The sequence below is a fragment of the Erythrolamprus reginae genome, chromosome 3, assembly GCF_031021105.1.
Source record: "Erythrolamprus reginae isolate rEryReg1 chromosome 3, rEryReg1.hap1, whole genome shotgun sequence".
NCBI classification, from domain to species: domain Eukaryota; kingdom Metazoa; phylum Chordata; class Lepidosauria; order Squamata; family Dipsadidae; genus Erythrolamprus; species Erythrolamprus reginae.
This window is the reverse complement of record NC_091952.1, coordinates 172,924,184-172,947,606: the sequence shown is the minus strand read 5'-3', so window position 1 is coordinate 172,947,606 and position 23,423 is coordinate 172,924,184. Positions and strand designations below refer to the sequence as shown.

The 23,423-nt window shown below is 40.7% G+C and overlaps 1 protein-coding gene across 2 annotated transcripts in view; it reads left to right on the top strand.

The window, feature by feature from the left end:
* SLC22A23 (solute carrier family 22 member 23) overlaps nucleotides 1-23,423 on the top strand; it is a 137,198-nt gene that overhangs the window by 97,662 nt on the left and 16,113 nt on the right. Inside the window, exons 5-7 of one of the 2 annotated variants that reach the window (XM_070747178.1) lie at nucleotides 1,658-1,785; nucleotides 13,160-13,262; nucleotides 18,479-18,711. In XM_070747178.1, the coding sequence (XP_070603279.1) occupies nucleotides 1,658-1,785; nucleotides 13,160-13,262; nucleotides 18,479-18,711 (464 nt within the window). Of the gene's footprint in view, nucleotides 1-1,657; nucleotides 1,786-3,373; nucleotides 3,528-13,159; nucleotides 13,263-18,478; nucleotides 18,712-23,423 lie in introns of those variants that run through there. The other variant, XM_070747179.1, reaches the window with a different exon arrangement.

The following is a 23,423-nucleotide window of genomic DNA, read 5'->3' as shown; positions in this document are numbered from 1 at the left end:
CCCCACCCAACCACAGGTGGCCTCATTTTCTTTGATAATAATATCTCAGTTGTTGTTGCCTATGCATCGCTCTCCGCATGCGTGGCTGTATCATTAACTCTTGTTCTGAATCCAAGGAGGAGCTAGATAATTGATCTCCTTCTGAGCTGTCTGCCACACTCTCCTCCTCCCTGTCACTCATGTCTTCTTGGTCAGAGGAGCCTTCATCATCAGATTCCACCGGGGGGGGGCAAAACAGGCCTGTAGCATGTGGATGTCTCCCCCACATCCACAGTCCTTGGGGCAGGAGCTGGGCCAGAGCTAACCACAACACTATCTATCTATCTATCTATCTATCTATCTATCTATCTATCTATCTATCTATTTATCTATCTATCTATCTATCTATCTATGTCTGCATGCGAAAACCACTCATACTGCAATGCTAAAATCTTCAGAATTATAAAGCCTACAAACTTGAAATTTGGCAGGTATGTTCCTCTTGGCTTCTAGGTGCTCACTAAGAAAGGACTTTTAAAAATGAGCCTCAGATCATTAGTATTTCCTATATTATTATTAACACTCTCTGATGTTAATTAGTTAGACATTCTACTCCCCCACCCCACCTGAAAATAACTCTGGGAAAAATGGGGGAGCATAGGAGAGTATTCTGTGGGGCAAACCGGGGGGAAAGAAGACGCTAGAAAGCCTGAGAGAGAGGAGGAGATAGGATAGGGGAGTTCTTCTGTGGGAAGCCTGAGAGAAAAAAGGGGATAGGATAGTAGAGGCCTCTGTGCAGTAAGCCTGAGGGAGAGGAGAGGAGAGACAGATTGTAACTACTCATTGATCTTGGATTTTGGCTAATTTAGCTACTTGATAATATTTGTTATTCATAGTTTGACAAAAAAGAAAAAGAAAACAAAATACATCCAGACAGGGAAAAAGGATGATATTAAAACCCTGCTGTTCTGTTCGGGTCGTATGTGACCCGAAGCCAAGTTTCAGTCTCTGTAAAAACTTTTCCCTGCATATCTGAAACTTGAAATTTCATGACTTTTCATCATTTCAGGGGTTCTCTCTATGAGAATTTTTTTTGGGGGGTGGGGGGTTTCTTTCTTGCTGAAAAACAAAAAGTCACACTTGTGTTCCCGGGTCACCCTGACCAGGACCGAAAACTCTTCATTTGAAGTGCTTATGTTTGGTCAATTTGAATACTTTTTTCACTTGGAAAGTAGTCCGAACATTTCTGCACACAATGATATGAAAATTGAAATGAAAAAAGTAATTCTTATTGGTTTATTTTGCTGATAGAATGCGTGCCCCCCCCCCCCCCGTTAATTTTGCAGGCAAAATTATCAATAAACCTAAAAAAAATCCACAAACACGGGGGGAGGCACATTTATGTGCAAAATAAACCAATAAGGATTAATTTTTTTCAGTTCAATTTTCATTCCATTGTGTGCAGAAATGTTCAAACTTGTTTCCAGGTGAAAAAAGCTTTCAAAAAGACCAAATATAAGTACCTAAAATGATCAATCTGCAGTCCGGGTCAAATAGACCCGGGAACATAAGATTAGGGAGTTTTCTCGAACTGAACAGCAGGGTTTTTAACCAGGGTTTAAAAAAAGGGCTTGTGATCCTTTAAGAACCTTGACTAACATATTCTCCCACTCTGAAGCATTTTCCCAGAATCTCTTCGCTGGCTGATGGCCACACAACAATTTGAAGCTGCAAAGAAGCTGATCCTTCGTCTGACTCACAGGAATAGGACGAGCACAGAGTGTGATATTAAGGGAGTGATGCCTGGTAAGTGTTTGAAGCTGTGAGAAGTAGATAACGAAAGTGCACATGGATGTTTTTTGTAGATTGCAGATTAAAAATTGCAATTTTGTTTTTGGGGGAAAAATTCATCTGCTATTTTCCTCCAGGTTATTTAAACCAACAAAATGGAGAAAATTATTATTTATTTATTTATTTATTATTTTATTTTATTTATTATTTAGATTTGTATGCCGCCCCTCTCCGCCCCTTCCCCCATTTGTTTCATGGGGGAAATTTTGGCCCATCAATTAAGTTCCATATCTAAATAGGGAATAAATAATGTTTTATCGATACTAAGAATATAGAAGTACAGGTAATTCTCAGTGTATGACCAAATTGGAATCCAAATTTTCTGTTGGTAAGCAAGACAGATTCTATGACCTTTCTTGCTACACTATTTAAGGGAATCGCTGCAGTTGTTATGTTAGTAAAATAATTGTTAAGTGGATTTGGCCTCCCCAATGACAGCTTGTCAGAAAGTCCCAAAAGGAGTTCAATTGATTCTGGGGCACTGCAACAATCATGGCGCCTGAATTTGGATCATGTGACTATGGGGATGCTGCAATAGTTGTAAGTGTGAAAAACTGTCATAAATTTACTTTTTTTCAATGCTGCTGTAACTTCGTACATGAACTCTTGTAAGTCAAGGGCTACCTGTAATGCTTAATATAACCTACATGAGCTGGTTACATTACTCCCAAGACAGAACAATCAACAGTTTCATAGGACTAAAGGCTTAAGTGCTCACAAGATTAGTAGAGATATACCACTATCTTACCTCTTGCAAGCTTTCTTTAGTAACATTAGAAAACAGGACACATCTGCTTCTGTAGGCGTACCAAATCAATTGGTGTTCTTTTTCCTCTCTCCTTTTTGTCCTTGTCACAACACTTTTTTTTCTTTAAACTATCTCAAAAGTCCATATGTTAAGTGTTTTCCTGTCTGTACATGAGTTTGTCAAGGACAAATATGTCAAGAAAGCACATTTTCACCATGAGAGTTTACAGAAAATGTCTCTCATTCTTCCTAAGCTAATTAAACTAACAAGTATGAAATGAAAGGACAACTATTAGGGGAAAAATATCTTAGAAAGCCAGAAAGAGGCAAGAGAACAAACAAACTAGGAATATAATTTTGTGGCAATGGGTGCTTTGCTTAAGATAGTGGCCAGGGAAAGCTGACCTCAAAATATTTGGACAACTGCAGATGCTAACTTTGTTCATTTTTGCACAGCAGAACTTTAGAACTCATTGACTATAATGTTCATTTATCCCAGAAAATTACTGATTAAGCAAACTGAAAAGTGTATAGCATATTTAAGAATTACAATAGAAAAAGGATCATCTTGTCCAAACCTCCCTGCAATATATAGAATACTTTGTATATACTGTACAATACTTTGGTTTTCTCCCCAGCAAATGTCTTAGTAGCTATGCTTGATATTTTGTTTCATACTGTGAAATATAGAACAGCACTTATCGTTTAAATGTTCTTGTTCTCTATTGTAATTTGAGTCTTGTGTTCCCTTTAATTCATATTTTGTGTGCTGCCATGAACTGAATTTTGGGAGAAGGATGCTTCTGAATCAAGTGACCAAATGGATATTTATTTTTATTTTTATTGGATTTTATGCCGCCCCTCTCCAAGGACTCGGGGCGATATTTGTAAAAATGAATTTGTAGCCACATTACCATTGGCTGCTTTAGAATAAAAAGCAAATTTATTTATTGAGTTATTTATTTATTTATCTCCGTATATACACAATTGATTCTTCCAAATGTAATAGGTAGAATGATTTGGGCTGTGCTCTGATACAGTGTATTTGGATAATCTATTTGAACCAATAAAGAGGTATCACTTCTCAATAACAAATGTATGCCTTACAGACGTGGTGGTGAACCTATGTATGCCTTACAGACGTGGTGGTGAACCTATGGCACATGTGCCACAGGTGGCACATGGAACCATATCAGAGAGCACGTGTTGCCCTGTGTCAAGTCCAGTGTGCACACGTATGCTGGCGAGCTGATTTTCGGCCTTGGGAAAGGCCATTTCGCCCTTCAGATGCTTAGAGAAGCTTCCCTGAAGCTTCCATTGAGTGATTTTTGAGCAAAAAATCACTCAATGGGCAAACAGGAAGTTCAAAAAAATGGACTTCCGGTTTTCCCATTGTGTTGTTTTTTGCACTCTGGAGGGTTCAGGGAAGCTTCCTGAAACCCCGGAGTGAGAGAAACAGCACAATGGGCAGACCAGAAGTTCGGAAAACAGACTTCTGGTTTTCCTGTTGTGCTGTTTTTTGCACTCCAAGGCTTCAGGAAGCTTCCCTGAACCATACAGAGTGCAAAAAACTTCCCAACGGGCAAACTGGAAGGCCATTTTCTGAACTTCAGGTTTGCCGGTTTGGCCATTTTTTCACTGTCCTGGGCTTCAGTGAGGCCTGTGTGCATGCAAGGGGGACAGAGGGCACTGTGTGAATGTTCAGGGGCAATGCAGGGGGGTGCAAATGTGGGTGGGGAGGAAAGGGGTGTGGGCAATGTGCACTCATGCTAGCATACATGGCATTGGACCAGAGTACCTCCGGAAGCGCCTGCTACCGCACGAATCCCAGCAACCGATAAGGTCCCACAGAGTGGGCCCTCTCCGGGTCCCATTGACTAAACAATGTCATCTGGCGGGCCCCAGGGGAAGAGCCTTCTCTGTGGTGGCCCCGGCCCTCTGGAATCAACTCCCCCCAGATATTAGAACTGCTCCCACCCTCCTTGTCTTCCATAAACTACTCAAGACCCACCTATACCACCAGGTATGGGGGATTTGAGACATCTTTCCCCCAGGCTCTTTATAATTTATGTTTGGTATGTATGTGTTGACTGGTTTTAATATGATAGGGTTTTAGTTATTTCTTTTAATATTAGATTTGTGCCACTATAATATTGTTTTTATCATTGTTGTGAGCCGCCCCAAGTCTTCGGAGAGGGGCGGCATACAAATCTAATAAATTATTATTATTATTATTATCATCATCATCATCATCATCATCATCATCTTTTTGGTACGCGAACCAAAAAAAGGTTCACCATCATTGCCCTGCAGCAAGGATGGTAAACTAAGGCCACTTTATTCCCTGTAGACTTCAACTCCCAGCATGGCTGGCTCAGGAATTCTGGGAGTTGAAGTCCACAAGTCATAAAGGGGCAATAGTTCCCCATTGTGTTATCCTTAATTATTACATGCCCTTTTTACGCAGCTAAGTGACATTTATGATGTCCCATATGATTTGACATCTGAATCCTGGAACTGCTGTGTTTTGCTCCAGAGATGAAAATTCACAAGTTTTTATATATTTTTCTGGATATACAAATGATCTTTAGAGCTAGATCTATTTTCAATAAGGCTATTTTCTTAGCCTTTGTTATTGCAGAATAGATTAGGAAAGTTGCAGCAATATAGGTAACATTTAAATAACTAGCTATGTTAAATCCAGTCCATGACTTTGCAGGTTCCTGGATGATTGTCAGTCAGCCTTTTGTTAGCTGAGGCTTGTATGCTGGCCTTGCAGGTCTGTTTTATCACGCTTTCTACCTATGTGAGTCCTGACTCTATAAAAGCCATTCTTTCACTTCTACCCTGTGTTGCAAAAATGGGCATGTTTGTTTGTTTGTTTGTTTGTTTGTTTGTTTGTTTGTTTTATTTATCTATCTATCTATCTACCTACCTATCTATCTATCTATTTATTTATTATTTATTTATTTGTTTGTTTATTTGTTTGTTTGTTTATTTAGTCCAATACACAATGAGGGTTTTAGTGGTATATATCTATATACACATAGTAAAATACATGATGAAGGTTATAGAGGAGATAATCATAGTAAAATATATCTAAGAAATAATAGAAAAGAAGGTATAGTAATAGAACATATCAATGAAAGAACAGAAGAAGAGATATAGGAATAGAAGAAAGGTATAGGAGATATAGGAAAGCAATAGGACAGGGGACGGAAGGCACTCTAGTGCACTTGTACTCGCCTCTACTGACCTCTTAGGAATCTGGATAGGTCAACCGTAGATAATCTAAGGGTAAAGTGTTGGGGGTTTGGGGATGACACTATGGAGGCTGGTAATGAGTTCCACGCTTCGGCAACTCGGTTACTGAAGTCATATTTTTTACAGTCAAGTTTGGAGCGGTTAATATTAAGTTTAAATCTGTTGTGTGCTCTTGTGTTGTTGTGGTTGAAGCTGAAGTAGTCGCTGACAGGCAGGACGTTGCAGCATGTGATCTTGTGGGCAATACTTAGATCTCAGATATGGTGTTTGCAGTTGTTAAAGCACAACTTGGATTGAACTGCCAATATGCGAAGCTTTGTGGGTTTTTTCTGGAAAACAGAAGGAAAATAGGTGTGTTGAGTACATGTATGTTTGGTTTTTATTATAATGGGTTTTTAATTGTTTTTAGTATTGGATTATTATTATATGCTGTCTTATTATTGCTGTTAGCCGCCCCGAGTCTCCGGAGAGGGGCAGCATACAAATCAAATAAATAAACAAACAAACAAATAAATAAATAAATAAATAAATGTTTAATTTCCATTTTTATTTTATTTGTGAAAAAGGGCACACAATTTTTCCCCAAGTACACTCTGAGAGACCTGTGCAGAGTATACACATATTCCATTAATCATTAGATAGTAAAACTCTGCAGAAGGGAGATAAGGATGATCCCTGCTTGTAAATGAGCTCAATTGCCTGGAAGTCAGCCTAGTTTATGCACACATGAATGTTCTATATTTTGAGGACAATAGATTATCTGAACTGGAGGGTCGTCATCGCTCCTAGGAAAGAAAATCCTTTACACAGATGTGGTTTATTTAGGGAAGCACGCACTGCTTTTAACATTCTTTTGATAGACTGTGACTTAGACTAAGAGAATGCTGGTTTTGTTTCCTGGTGCTGTCAGTCAAACCGTGCTTCCTTTACCTGCATGATTGGCTCCTTCTCACAGGCCACAGGTGGCTGCCCACAGTTCTGTCAGGAAGTGAAGAAAAGGACAGCATGTCATGGAGCTCTAATGGCTTTGTTGTCAGAGAGTGCCAAGATGGGGTGTGTGGGAAGCAACCATGCTGGAGATAATGTATAAGCAGGCTGCCAGACACAGAAGTTCCATACAATTAACTCATGGGGGGGGGGATTTAAAATACACTTGTTGAAAAGGAAATTAAGTGGGAAATATAGTTACATGATATTGTTCTTTGTGTATTCGAGATAAAGCTGTGGTGGAGGCTTTCTTGAGACCCCTCCCACCATTAAAAGGACCCAACAACAAAGAATACTATGATGAAACAGTCAAAGGTAACCTCTTCAACACATTCTTTGGCTCAGTCTTTCTAAACAGCAACGGCTCATGCCCAAAATTCCATAGTCGTACCACAAATACAACAATTTAACACAAATAGAATTCACTGAAGACAACGTTGAAAAAGCACTACGTGGCCTAAAACCTTCTCTGTCAATCAGACTGATGGACTATGTGCATACTTCCCAAAAATGCTCTCCACAGCTATAGCTGAACCACTAAGCATAATCTTTGAAAAGTCCTATAGGACCAGTTCTGTATGGTCAATAGATGCAATTTACATAACCTTTGACTCAGTGGTTCACGATAAACTACTTCTGAAACTGAAATCCTACAGCAGTGATGGCGAACCTATGGCACGGGTGGTGGCACGTGGAGCCATATCTACTGGCACGCGAGCTGTTGCCCTATATCAGCTCAAACATGCATGTGTGTGTTGGGCCAACGGATTTTTGGCTTGCATAGAGGCCCTGGGAAGGCATTTTTGACTTTCAGAGAGCCTCCAGGGGGATGGGGAAGGGAATTTTTGCCCTCCCCCGGCTCCAAGGAAGCCTTTAGAGCATGGGAAGGGTGAAACAGGAACCTACTGGGCCCACCAGAAGTTAGGAAACAGGCCATTTCTGGCCTCTGGGGGGCATGGGAAGCTGTTTTCACCCTCCCCAGACATTGAATTATGGGTGTGGGCACTCGCGTATACCCGATAGTGTATACCCACACTGTTTGGCACCCGAGGAAAAAAAGGTTCGCCAAGACTGTCCTACAGCATCTCTGGATAACTGTGTTCCCATCAAACAGACAACAAGTGGTCAAAATAGGGATCACCCTATCTAATCCTGTTCCTATTAATAGCGGTGTACCCCAAGACAGTGTACTAGGGCCAACACTCTTTATACTCTATATAAACGACCTTTGTGATCACATTACAAGCGATTCCGTTCTCTTCACCAATGATGTAAAACACTTCAACACAACTGACAACACTCCAAAAAGACCTTGACTTTGTGTCAGAATGGTCAAACTTTTGGCAACTCTAAATCTCAACCAACAAATGCTCTGTCCTACACATTGGCAAAAAAAAAATCAAAACACCAAATACAAAGCTGAATAGAGAAGACTTTGCAGACCACCCTCACTCTGTGAAAGACCTTGGAATACTCATATCAAATGACCTAAGTGCCAAATCCCACTGCAACAATATTGCCAAAAAGGCTTCTTCAAGAGTTGTTAACCTAATCTTATGTAGCTTCTTCTCCGGTAATATAACACTACTAACCAGAGCATAAAAAACATTCGCCAGACCAATCTTTGAATACAGCTCATCTGTGTGGAACCCACACTGAATATCGGACATAAATACATTAGAAAGTGTCCAGAGATACTTTACGAGAAGAGCCCTCCATCTACTCTACTCGCAACAGAATACTTTATGCAACCAGACTTGAAATCCTGGGCTTAAAAAGCTTAGAATAACGTCACCTTTGACATGACCCAAGTATAGCTCATAAAATTATCTGCTACAATGTCTTTCCTGTCAACAACTACTTCAGCTTCAACCATAACAATAGCATAACATAACCAGCACACAACAGATACAAACTCAAAGTGAACCACTCCAAACTTGACTGTAGAAAGTACAACTTTAGTAACAGAGTGGTTAATGCCTGAAACTCATTACCTGACTCAGTCATCACCAAACCCCCAAAACTTTACCCTTAGACTATCCACTGTTGACCTCACCCAATTCCTAAGAGGTCAATAAGGGGTGTGAATAAGTGGGGCGTGCATAATAATTAATAATAATAATAATAATAATAATAATAATAATAATAATAATAATAATATATTAGATTTGTATGCCGCCCCTCTCCGAAGACTCGGGGCGGCTCACAACAATAATAAAAACAATATTATAGTAGAACAAATCTAATATTAAGAAACGTATAAAACCCTATCATTATTTTAAAAACCAAACAACACATTCATACCAAACATTAAAAAATATAAAAAAGCCTGGAAGAAAGGTGGCTCAACTCCCCCATGCCTGGCGGTATAAGTGAGTCTTGAGTAGCTTACGAAAGACAGGGCAGGTGGGGGCAGTTCTAATCTCCGGGGGGAGTTGATTCCAGAGGGCCGGGGCCGCCACAGGGAAGGATCTTCCCCTGGGGCCCGCCAAACGACATTGTTTAGTCAACGGGACCCGGAGAAGGCCAACTCTGTGGGACCTTATTGGTCGCTGGGATTCGTGCGGTAGCAGGCGGTTACGCTGGTGCATAAGTGCACCAGCATGCCTATCATCACTGTCCTAATGTTCTTTCTTATATGTACCCATCTTATAGATATAAACAATGTTATATCTATTATATTACCAATACATATTCAACAAAATAAATAAATAAAAATAAATGAATTGACCTTACTTGTGAAAAGTTGCAAAAGCGGGTCAAAGGACCCCAGGACACCGCAACTGTTATCAATATAAACAAACATCCAAATTTTAATCACATGGGGATGCTGCAGTGGTTGTAAATGTGAACAATGGTCATGCCACTTCTTTCATTGCCGTTGTAACTTTAAATGGTCACTAAATGAAACTGTTGTAAGTCGAAGATTGAGAGGGAACTCAATGAAGAACTCATTGTATCCCTTTGGCAACAGAATGGGTACCAAGGGCAGTTCAGGTTCTCCATCTTCCCATTTACTGTTGAACACCTCCAAAATATTCTCTAAATGTTTGGGAACACTCCCCAAAGCAGATCTGAGGGATGCAAGGAGGGAAAGGCAGAAGGAGATCAGGGAGGTTTGTTTTTTGGTGCATAGATGTCTCATTATGCAATAGTAGATTTAGCCCTAAAACAGCAACAGCAACAGCAACCTCTATGAGCAAATTGCCTAACTTAGATATATCTCAAACATACATGATAGGGCTTGAGAAAAGTTCTTATTTAAGCCATTTATGACTACATTTCTTTACCGTTGGCTGGGATCTCTCTTTCCTTTGGGATGGTTCCCAAGTTGTTGTTATTACAATAGTGTGGTGCTAGCATTTACATAAAGTTGCTGGTGACATTTTATTGTTTACTTTGACAGGTGTATTGTAGAACTTCTTGCCTGCTAGATTTTCTAGTGCTTGTTCATGTGTTAAACAAAAACCAGAACTGGCACTCTATATGTTGTGGAGGTATAAATAGAAATGTAATTTTCAGAAAAGCTTGCTAAATATATATATGAAAAGAATGCAGGTACCTTTTAGAAGAAGTCACTATGTTGTTTGTGCTTTGATGAGATGATGGATTTTGCCACGTTTGTTTTATATTCCACCTTTATTATTTTTCTATATAGGATCATAGTAACAATGATAAAATATGGGGGAAATGAGACATTATTCAGCTAGAACTAGGCAAAATGAATTAGATATGAAAAAAGTATACTAGAATAATAAATGGAAAAATCCTATTTCAAAATATAAAATATCAAGAAAGTTTTACCTGCCTCTTTTTCTATTGTTTGAGGACACTGTTAGTGCTTTTATGGTTCCTGTGCTAATTCAGATTGTTGTTTATCTGTACTTTCAAAATAAGAGCCATGGTGGCTCAGTGGTTAGAATGCAATGTTACTGGATGCAATATTCTGCCAAATGCCAAACGTTCGATCCTGACTGGTTTAAGCTTAACTCAGCCCTCCATCCTTCCGAGATCAATAAAATGAGAACCCAGATTGTTGGGAGTGATATGCTGACTCTAAACCGCTTAGAGAGGGTTGTAAAACACTGTGAAGTGGTATATAAGTATAAGTTCTATTGTTGCTATTGCTACTATTCTTGGTGGTGAAAAGAGAGAGAGGAAGGAATGATCAGCTCCCAATACCTAAGTCCAAATAATTCTTCTCTGAAGACAAGGTAGAACATTTAATCCAAGGATGGGCAGAAGCAGTGATGGGCTCCGACAAAATTTTACTGCCACACTGAGGGTGTGGCTTATTTTGTGGGTGTGGCTTGCCAACCAGGCGGGAGTGGCTTAACAATCATGTGACTGGGGTGGCTTATAGGTCATGTGAGTGGGTGGGAGTGGCGTACCAACCAAGATAAGTTTTCAAATAGGTGCTTTGATTCTTTTTCAGTTGATTAAGTCACATTATTTGAATAGCCACAAAAAGGACAAATGATAGACAGCATTATATTTGTTGAGGAGCACAGTAACAAATTTATGGTTTTGTACTGAACCCACAAGGTTCAGTATGATAACAGATTAGGCAAGTAGCTCAACTTTCTTTAATTGCTATTAAAGTTCAGTTCTAGATAATGATTAAAGCATTTAATAACTATTTAATTACAGTGGTACCTCGAGATACGAGTTTAATTCGTTCCGGACCTGGGCTCTTAAGTCGAGCAGCTCTTATCTCGAACGACTTTTCCCCATAGGAATTAATGTAAATAATTTTAATTGGTTCCAGCCCTCAAAAAACTCACAAAGTTAGTCTAAATTATGCAGAAAGACATGTTTTTAATGAAGAAATGTACATGTACATATAAATGAATAATGAAGTTTCTTTCACTTAACTTGTAAACTTTCTTAAACTTTTAAATTTACATATGTTCAACTTCTCTGCCACCCAATCCTGTAGGACAGAGGTCCCCAACCCTTTTTGCACCAGGGACCGGCTTTAAGCGATCAAGAGAGGAATGGGTGAATGAATGGACGGAGGGTGGGAAGGAAGGAAGGAAAGAGGGAAGGGACAGGAACAGAGGAAGGAAGCAAGGAAACTTATGAAAGGGGAGAGTAAGAAAGGAATGAGTGAAGGGAGGGAGGGAGGGAAGAAGGTGGGAAGGAGAAAGAAAAGAAGAAATAGAGGAAGGGAAGGTAAAAGAGAGAAAGAAAAAGAGCAAGCAAGCAAGCAAGCAAGAAAGAAAGAAAGAAAGAAAGAAAGAAAGAAAGAAAGAAAGGGGGAAGGGACAGGAACAGAGGAAGGAAGCAAGGAAACTTATGAAAGGGGAGAGTAAGAGAGGAATGAGTGAAGGGAGGGAGGGAGGGAAGAAGGTGGGAAGGAGAAAGAAAAGAAGAAATAGAGGAATGGAAGGTAAAAGAGAGAAAGAAAAAGAGCAAGAAAGAAAGCTGCAAGCACCCCCCCGAGCCCCCCAGGCCGGCTGCAACCTTTTAAAACACGCGCGCCGCTTCGCAGCTGTCTCCTGAAGCCGAACGCGGAAGTTAGCGTTTGGCTTCAGGAGACAGCTCCTTGGCGCTTGTATCCCGAATTTGGGCTTGTAAGTAGAACAAAAATATCTCTCCCCTCCCAGCTCTTATCTCGAGTTGCTCTTAAGTAGAGCAGCTCTTATGTCGGGGTTCCACTGTATTTCCTATTTTAAAGTAATCCAGGATCATACTAAGGTACTAGAGAAGGAAGGACAATTAAAAAACTATTAAGTATTCAATAAATAGTGCATAAGCTTATTTCCCCCCCCACTACGTCACCCCCCTCCGCCGTGGGGCTAGCAGCCCATTACTGGGCAGAAGGGAATAACAGATAGATTCTACATTGCCAAAACGATACCAAAAAAATAAGAAACCAGGAGCAACATTTTTGTGAGCATATCAGATCTATTCCTTTCTGCTAATCAAACTAAATGACGGGGTTCAAAATTCTTTAATTTTATCTTCTGCCAGCTGTGGTTGTGGAAATCAACATAATCCTGAAATTTACGCCTCGTTAATCTAATCGTAAACTCTCCAAGGCTTTGATAGCTCAAAAAGAAAAGGCGAATAGGTTCAATTGATTGTTAATTCAGAAATGGGATGAAGATTAGAGAAGACGTATTACTTTCTTTTTTTTTCTGTTGCACAGTTCCCAAACCTCAGAAACCATGACATGTGCGGTTTAAAGACAATTCACTGTCTAAGGAAACCTTGGGAAAAAGGGGGGGGGGACAAGGAGCTTTAATTAGAACTTCCTTCTTTCCGCTGAGCTGCCTTGTTCCCAAATGCCTACCTGTTAAATAATGAAATGTTGCTTTTGTTTCAGAACTAGAGAAAGAGCTTGCCAGGAGACCAAAAAAAGTCTGCATTGTTAAAGTGGTGGGAACAAGAAACCTGTGGAAAAACATTGTTGTGCTCTGCATCAATTCGTAAGTATGAACGGGCCTCCCAGAAGGATTATCAAGCAAACAATGAGGAAAACAGGGGAAATGTTTTATCTATTAGCACCAGCAACTCCTGTGGCTTGGATGTTCGTCTTTTTAAAGTGAAATAATAATAATAATAATAATAATAATAATAATAACAACAACAACAACAACAACAACAACAATAACAATAACAACAACAACAACAAAACAACAACAACAAACAACTATATTTATATTTATATTTATATTTATATTTATATTTATATTTATATTTATATTTATATTTATATTTATATTTATATTTATATTTATATTTATATTTATATTTATATTTATATTTATATTTATATTTATATTTATATTTATATTTATATTTATATTTATATTTATATTTATATTTATTAGATTTGTATGCCACCCCTCTCCCAAGACTCGGGGCGGCACACAACAATAATAATAATAATTCACTGGAACCTGTGCCTGAACTGCCATTTACCAGTGGCAAAGAACTAGTGGGATCATAAGCCCGAAAAAATGGTCGAAAATGTGCAAGCAAAACTACTGTGGGACTGACCGAATTCTGAAGCCAGGCATCCTGATTGTGGAGGAAAAGAAAGTATGGATCATCGACATTGCAATCCCAAGAGACAGCAGAATTGAGGAGAAGCAGCTAGAGAAATTAGTGAAATATGAAGATCTAAAAATCGAGCTGCAACGACTCTGGCATAAACTAGTGAAAGTGGTCCCAGTGGTCCTTGGCACGCTGGGCGCAGTCCCAAAGGATCTCAGCGGACATTTGAAAACCATCGGAATTGACAAAATCTCCATCTGTCAATTGCAAAAGGCCGCTTTACTGGGATCGGCAAACATAATTCGCCGCTGTATCACTCAGTCTTAAGTGCTTGGGAAGCGCCTGACTGGTGATAAAATACAAAATCCAGCATAGTGGTCTCATTTGCTGTGTTGTACTGACAATAATAATTGTTGTTGTTGTTGTTGTTGTTATTATTATTATTCACAAAAAACAGTAATACACAGCAAATGAGATTGATAGGTTGGATTTTGTATCACAATATCACAAGTTGAAAACTTCCCAAGCGTCTAGGACTCTGTGATGTATTTTCGTATGATGCGCGCAGATCTAAGTATGGTGGCCTTTTGCAATTGACAGGTTATGATTTTGTCAATGTTTGTTGTTGTTTTTATTTTTGTTGCTGTTGTTGCTGCTGCTATTGCTGTTGTTGCTGCTGCTATTGCTGTTGTTGTTGTTGTTGTTGTTGTTATTGTTATTATTATTATTATTATTATTCTACAGTGACTCTGGCATAGACCAGTACAGATAGTCCCAGTGGTAATCGGAACACTGGGTGCTGTGCCAAAAGACCTCAGCCAGCATTTGAAAACAATAAACATTAACAAATCTGTCACAATCTGTCAGTTGCAAGAAGCCACCGTACTTGGATCTGCACGCATCATACGAAAATACATGACACAACTCTGAGACCAGCAGTCCCCAAACTACGGCCCACGGGCCAGATGCGGCCCGCTGAGGTCATTTATCTGGCCTGCAGCAGCGTACAAGATTTTACCATCTATATACTAAGCTCCCGAATCTCCCATCCACTCTGCTGCTGAGCGTCTGGCGGCGGCAAGGAGGAGGAGGAAAGCCAGGGGGCAGGGAGGAAAGCGGGCCTGCAATTGGCCCCTTTCTTTGCTGCCTTTAGGGAGAGAAACTGTTGCTGCCCTATGGCAGAGCAGCAACAGTTCCTCTCCCTAAAGGCGAGAAAGAAAGGGGCCAATTGCAGGCCCGCTTTCCTTCCTGCCCCCTGGCTTTCCTCCTCCTCCTCCTCCAGACGCTCAGTTGCAGACCGTCTTGGTCCCTCCAGTGCTGGTTTTTTGTTTTTTGTTTTTCTTCAGGGATTTTGCACCGGTGAGGTTTGCACACGTTTGGGCACTTTTGGCGTTGGGGTGTGTGTCTGCCCACAGTATGGTAGCAAAAGTTTTGGTAGCCCTTCACTGATTATACCCCAGAATTGCTACTCCCACCATTGACAAGAGCAGTATATGAGCCAAGGTGGTGCAGTGGGTAGAATGCAGCATTGCAGGCCACTAAAGCTGATTGCTGGATCTGCAGATAAGCGGTTCAAATCTCATCACCGGCTCAAGGTTGACTCAGCCTTCCATCCTTCCAAGGTGGGTAAAATGAGCACCCTGATTGTGGGAGCAATATGCTGGCTCTGTTAAAAAGTGCTATTGCTAACATGTTGTAAGCCACCCTGAGTCTAAGGAGAAGGGCAGCATAAAAATCGAATAAATAAATAAGTTTGCAGCAGAAAATTTTGTTTTAACTGCTGTGCGTTTTGCCATCTATTCCACGAGAGCGGCTTTTCCTGACTTGGGTTTTCCTAGGATTCCAGTTGAGACAAGAAAACAACTAAGAAAAACTGGCCAAAGATATACACAGAAAAAGCAGCCTAGTTGTCTGTTGAAAAAGTACCTTTGGGACAACTATGACTAGTGAATTAGAGGACTTTGGCAAAGATTTCTAATTCCAGCTATTTAACAATAGCAGTCACAAAATTACTCTGCCTTCCCGTTCTGCTTATACAAATATGGGTATGGTTATTTGTTTGCTAATTGGGCGCCAAAAGAAATCTCTGAAATCTCATTGATAAAATATGACCGTCTAACAAAGGAGGAGAGAAATCAGCTAAAACAAACTGTATCTATGTAGATGCTTCATTGACAACTGAACATATTTAAGCTGGAAAATAAAAATTACAACGAAAGTCAATTTATTTTTCATAAAATCAGTTTTTTTCTTAAAAGAAAAACCTCTGGGTTAATTTAACCTCTGGGTTAAATTTAAATAGCATTATAAATGCATGCTATTGAATGGATTATTATGGAGCAAACTGCTCCATGCCGAGATTTGCTTGGATGCAATGGTTAAAAGCTCCAAGTTAGAAATCAGGAGATGGTGTGTTTCAACCCCTTCTTGGGGTTAAAGCCAGCTGGATGAAATTGGGCCAGGCACTCTCTCTCAGCCCTAAGAAGCAGGCAATAATAAACCACTTCCAAAATCTTGTTGAGAAAATTGCAGGTCTTAGTTCAAGGAAATCACCAGGAGTCATGACTGACTCGAAGATACCACTGGACCCCTCAAAATGAACTGATTTGTTTGTTGCATGGCTTTAAGCCTTTAGATTCTGCAAGTCTTTGCTAGAGTAGAAAAATGTCTTTTAGTTTATTTAGTATAGAACAGAGAATTCATTATTTGAAACTCTGCTTTTTAAAAAATGAAAGCAAGTTTATAGTTCCTCTTGGTTGTGAACATTGGCTTCCAAGATTTGGTCCATGATCGGTGAAATAATTTTGAAATAAAGCAGCTCATTTCTTATGGACAAGGATGTGATTTCTTTATTCTGCACGGTTACTTCTTCTTTCCCTTGCTAAGAAGGAATGCAGTATATTATGCAGACAATGCAGTTCACTTTATCTGCCTAACATAAGCATGTCTTAGAATATTTATATTTTCATATGAGTTTTCACAGATTTGGATATTTAATAGCAGCAGATATTAGACATTAAACATTTAAAAAAAAAATCCTACCAGGTACTATTAATTGCAAACTGCTCCATGCCGAGATTTGTTTGGATTCATGATGGAACAATAATTTTGCTCAATATAGATAAATCCTTGGGCATGCATTCATGTATAGCTTTCTTGTAGCTTGGTTGCTTGGTTATTCCGACTGTCTTATTTCCATAGGACAGAGACTTCTCTTGTAGGGAGTTTGAACTGCATAGCACTGTAGCTTGTGTGTCAAGTCTTGGCATGTAGAGGTCCATATGCCAAGCTCTCCTAGTTGGTTCTAAAACAATACTGGTATGAGAAAGCTAAATTTGGTCCTGACATCCAAGCAAATGGGAGAAATACCATATTTTTGGGAGTATGAAGATGCCTGTTTTTCCTCCCTAAAAGAGGCTGAAAATTTGGGTGCATCTTATACTCTGAATGTAGCTTTTCCAAAGCTTTTTTCCCAGCCCTAACGAGGTGCTAACAATCTTCCCAGTTCTTACGGGCTTGCAGGCTTTTTCATTGTTACTCTCTGCGAATAAGTTTTTTTTAAGCCCTAAACAGGGGATAAAATAATTTGCTGGAGCTGACCAGACTAAGGACACTAGCCAGATGAATATCTGGTAGGCAGGTTTTTTTTCCGTATTTTCGTCCCCAAAAACTAAGGTGCGTCTTATACTCCATAAAACACAGTACATCATATAGCAGTGATGGCGAACCTATGGCACGGGTGTCACAGGTGGCACGCGGAGCCATATCTGCGGGCATGCGAGCTGCTGCCCTAGCTCTGTTCCAATTGCATGTATGTGCTGGCCAGCTGATTTTTGGTTCACACAGTGGCTCTGGAAGGGTGTTTTTGGCTTCCAGAGAGCCTCTGGGGGATGGGGGAGAGCGTTTTTACCCTCTCCCGGCTCCAGGGAAGCCTTTGGAGCTTGATGAGGGTGAAACATGAGCCTACTAGGCCCACCAGAAGTTGAGAAACAGGCTGTTTCTGGCCTCTAGAGGTCCTATGGGGGGTGGGGGAAGCTGTTTTCACCTTCCCCAGGCATTAAATTATGGGCATAGGCACTCACGCATGCGTGATAGCACGCGCCCATGCTTTTTTGGCACCCAAGAAAAAAAAAGGTTCACCATCACTGTCATATAGGGTCCTCCCTCCCCCCCATGACTCTTAAAAAGAAACCCATTCCTTTCGGCTAAGTCCCACATGATAGTCCTAAGCAGGCAGGGTTCCATTTACCGGATGATAGCGGTATGCTCTTCTGGATAATCACGGGCACCCATCAGCGAGAGACTTGTGCTTCTGCGAATGGAAAACAAGCATGCGCTCGCGTGTGATACTTTGCCTATTTTTGGCAATTTAATTGCTTCCGTGCATGCACAGAAGCAAAATAACTCTGGAAATTGGTGAAATCATGCGCTTCAGCATCCTCATGCAAAATTTTGCTTGCTGTGCATGCACAGAAGCCAAATCTCATGCATACATGTGTGAGACGCATGTGCATCTTCATTTCCATTAGCGGAGCCCTGATCTCAGCCGTACCAGCTGCAGCCCATTACTGGTCCTAAGTAATTGTTTACAGTGTGGTTATATAAGGAAAGGTTCCTGTTATTTGTCTCATGTTGTCTCCCACAGGCTGACTGGATATGGAATACACCACTGCTTTGCCAAGAGTATGATGGGCCATGAAGATAAGATGTCCTTTACCAACAATTTTTATGCGGACTATTACACTATGGCTAGCATTGCTCTGGTGTCCTGCCTGGCTATGTGCCCAGTGGTTGGTTTTCTCGGAAGAAGAGGGGGCCTCCTGCTTTTCATGATCCTCACTGCTCTGGCTTCTCTTTTACAATTGGGCCTTCTCAACTGTGAGTGTCAGCATTGAACTGTTGCAAAGCTTAGTTCAGATTCACCGGGCCCAGTCTTTCAGATTACCACAGGGTTTCTGGTTTATTAGTACCCTTAGTTACTTCCTAGGTTCATTGCTACTCTTACTTGTAGGGAGAAAGATAAGGGAACCATCACATTGGGCAGTTAGATGCCCTGATTATGAATAAAAGAGGGGAGGAGAAGGAACAATGCAAATGTGTGCATTTCTTTAGACCTTTCTTTTTTCAAAATTGTACTACAGTGGTACCTCTACTTACGAACTTAATTCGTTCCATGACCAAGATCTTAAGTAGAAAAGTTTATAAGAAGAAGCAAGTTTTCCTGTAGGAATCAATGTAAAAGCAAATAATGTGTGCGATTGGGGAAACCACAGGGAGGGTGGAGGCCCTGTTTCCTCCCAGGAGATTCCTAGAGAGGCCCTACAGAGGCTTCTCGCCACGTTTTCCGGCCCTGTTTCCTCCCAGGAGATTCCTAGAGAGGCCCTACAGAGGATTCTCGCCACGTTTTCCGGCCCTGTTTCCTCCCAGGAGATTCCTAGAGAGGCCTCATGGAGGCTTCTCCCTGCCTTTTCCGGTCCTGTTTCCTCCCAGGAGATTCCTAGAGAGGCCCCACGGAGGCTTCTCCCTGCCTTTTCTGGTTAGAGTTTTGGAGACTTGGGTTTGTAAGTGGAAAATGGTTCTTGAGAAGAGGCAAAAAAATCTTGAACATCCAGTTCTTATCTAGAAAAGTTCGTAAGTAGAGGTGTTCTTAGGTAGAGGTACCACTTGTCTCGGGGTGAAATTCAGCAGGTTCGGACAGGTTCTATAGAACCAGTGGTGGGGATTATACGCAGTTTGGAGAACTGGTAAATCGCAGCACTGACTGGCCCTGTCCCACCCCACCCACCCACTCCTTCTCTCTTCCTTCTTGGGCTCATACACACAGAGCAAACGCGAGAAGGATTTGAGAAGCAGTCAGACTGAACGCTAGAAAACTTGGCCAAACTTTTCTGACAGTTCTGTGGGGCCGCGAGTGATGTCAAGTTGGCTATGCCCACTCAGTCACATGACACTTCCCACCAAGCCACACCTACAGAAGCGGCAGAGGGAAATTTTGAATGTCATCCCTGCTTTGCCTTCTTGATTGTAGCTTATTGCCCATCTTCCCAATTTAACTTTTAGCAAGGCTATAGAGAGCTCTGTCATTAAGTAAAGTGAAGCCGCTGACTCTGGTGACAGATGCTGGAGAAAGGAGAGAGCAAAACAGCAAGATGTTCGAAGCGCTGTGTGCTATGCAGTTTATCTTGGATCCTTTAAGTCAGTGTTTCCCAACCTTGGCAACTTGAATATATCTGGACTTCAATTCCCAGAATTCCCCAGCCAGCATTTGCTGGCTGGAGAATTCTGGGAGTTGAAGTCCAAATATCTTCAATTTGCCACGGTTGGGAAACACTGCTTTAAGTCAGTGTTAGCCATCAGTTGCTAGCCCATTGCTTGTGTGTTAAAGTAAAAAATGCCTTGCATCTGACTGGCTACTGTATTTGGCAATGTGCCTCAGACACTAAACAGTCTTGGACCATCCTTGCTGTTTTACTATATAACTCCCACTGCATTATCCTCTTTTAATAGCTACCTGTTTGAAGTTATGTCAGGGATGGAAAAGTGACTTCATGAATCATCTAGCACCATGATGGTGAACCTATGGCACATGTGCTACAGGTGGCTTGTGGAGCCATATCTGAGGGCATGTGAGGTATTGCCCTATGTCAGTTCCAGCGCACATGTGTACCCTGGCCAAATGTTTTTTTTTAATTTTGCTGAATATTTAAAATTAAGGGAGACTAGGATAGCGCTATTTCGGCCTTGTTCTGGCCTGGACCATTTCACCCCTGGACCAAACCATTAACATGCTTTTATCATGCTGCTTATTCACTCATCCACTGAATCCCCACCCACTCAACCCTGACTCAGTCTCTTCTCCTTTTGCATGCACGCTAAGCATCCCTATTTCCACTGAGTTCAATTTACATTGTGTTTCCCTGGCTCTACCTTGTTCTCGCATATAGCAAAGCTGAAACAAGTTCTAATATGTAGCCATTTTTCACTTCTTTTAATAGCCTTTCATTCCTCACATCAGGATGCCTATTACCAATTACTGCATCTCTACTCTTGTATATCACATTGTTGGTTTAGATATTTTGGTCATGGTACCACAAATGCCACTTTTACTCCAGGTATGGCAAATTACTCTATGAGGGCTAGGATCTTTGGATACCACCTCACAAGCCAATGTACAATTACCTTATAGATGACCCTCACTCTGTTAAGAACCTTGGAGTACTCGTATCTAATGACCTAAGTGCCAGAGCCCATTGTAAAACTATTGCCAAAAAGGCAGTAAGAGTTGTTAACCTAATCTTGCATAGCTTCTTCTCTGGCGATATTAAACTGCTAACTGGAGCATACAAAACATTTGCCAGACCAATCCTTGAATACAGCTCACCCATCTGGAACCTGCACTGCATACTGGACATTAATACAATTGAGAGGGTCCAGAAATATTTCACAAGAAGAGTCCTCAAACTCCTCTGCTTGCAACAGAATACCTTATTCCACCAGACTTGAAATTTTGGGCTTAGAAAACCTAGTGCTACATCGGTCTCCATCCAATCTAAATGTAGTTCATAAAATCATCTACCACAATGTCCTGCCTGTCAATGAATACTTCAACTTCAACTGCAACAACACAGGCACATAAAATAGATTCAAACTCAATGTAAACCCCTCGAAACGCAACTGTAGAAAATATGACTTTAGCAACAGAGTAATCAATGCATGGAATGTACTACCTGACTCTGTGGTTTCTTCCCCAAGCTCCAAAAACTTTAATCTTAGACTGTCTACGGTCAACCCCACCCCATTCCTAAGGAATGTGCATAAGCACCCCATTGTGCTTATTGTCCCTGTCCTACTGTCCTATTGTCCAAATTTACCTTGACCTACTTTGCTTTTGCTTATGTTTATACCATACCTATTATCTTGTGCACGTTTAGATAGATAGATTAGAGAGAGAGAGAGAGAGAGAGAGAGAGAGAGAGATAAGATAGAGAAGGAGAGAGAGATAAGATAGATGGATGGATAGAGAGAGAGAGAGAGAAGATAGAGAAGGAGAGAGAGATAAGATGGATGGATGGATAGAGAGAGAGAGAGAGAGAGATAAGATAGAGAAGGAGAGAGAGATAAGATAGATGGATGGATAGATAGATTAGATAGAGAGAGAGAGAGATAAGATAGAGAAGGAGAGAGAGATAAGATGGATGGATGGATAGATAGATAGATAGATAGAGAGATATATTAGATAGAGAGAGAAAGAGAGAGAGAGATAAGATAGATAGATAGATAGATAGATAGATAGATAGATAGATTAGATAGAGAGAGAGAGAGAGAGAAAGAGAGAGATAAGATAGATAGATGATAGATAGATAGATAGATAGATAGATAGATAGATAGATAGATAGATAGATAGATTATAGAGAGAGAGAGATAAGAATGAGAGAGAGATAAGATAGAGACAGAGAGATAAGATAGAGAAGGAGGGAGAGAGAGATAAGATGGATGGATAGATAGGTAGGTAGGTAGGTAGATAGATAGATATTGGCCTCCCACTAGCTAGAAGGCTCATACAATGCACTGACAGACTCCAAATGCTTCCATCTGAGAGAAAGAGCAAAGTATAAACTGATAGTTGTGCCCTTTGTAATTGTGGTTTTACGTCATGCAAGCTGCTAGTTATAACCATCACTTTTTTATTCAAGGTTACCATTTTCTGTTGGTCAGAATTGCACAATTTAAATTGCATCACATATATGACCCAATCTTGGATCTCTGCAAGATTCATTTCCTGGCAAAGTCTGTGTCTAGTCTGGATAAATTCAGAGACAGGGGAGAAAGAAAACATTGACCGATGACACATTTCCATCTCTGCCAGAACTATCCTGGGATTTACAGATTGTGCTACTTTTAATGGAAAGCATCTCAACTCCTTTTGTGTTGATTTCAATTTGGCCGAGAATAGCAGAGGCCGAGATCACAAGATCCCACAAAATCCTCATCTATAACTATTATCACAGTGAGGGTTAATTTTTTTTCTCATTGCGTGCTGAAAGCTCACATGCATGCGATAGCACCCATAATTCAGTGCAGGTGCAACACACACACCCAGGCGCTCTGCGACTATGACACCCCTGCCCCATGCCTGTGTGCACAACATCTCCGTGCTCCTCCTGCCCCCCACACATGTATGTCAATCCCCCTGCCCCATTTTAGAAACATAGAAACATAGAAGATTGACAGCAGAAAAAGACCTCCTAATTCATCTAGCCTGCTCTTATACAATTTCCCGTATTTTATCTTAGTTTTTATATATGTTTATCCCAGGCATGTTTAAATTCAGTTACTGTGGTTTTACCAACCACATCTGCTGGAAATTTGTTCCAAGCATCTACTACTCTTTCAGTAAAATCATATTTTCTCACGTTGCTTCTGATCTTTCCCCCAACTAACCTCAGATTGTGCCCCTTTGTTCTTGTGTTCACTTTCCTATTAAAAACACTTACCTCCTGAACCTTATTTAACCCTTTAACACATTTAAATGTTTCGATCATGTCCCCCCTTTTCCTTCTGTCCTCCAGACCAGCGTTTCCCAACCGGTG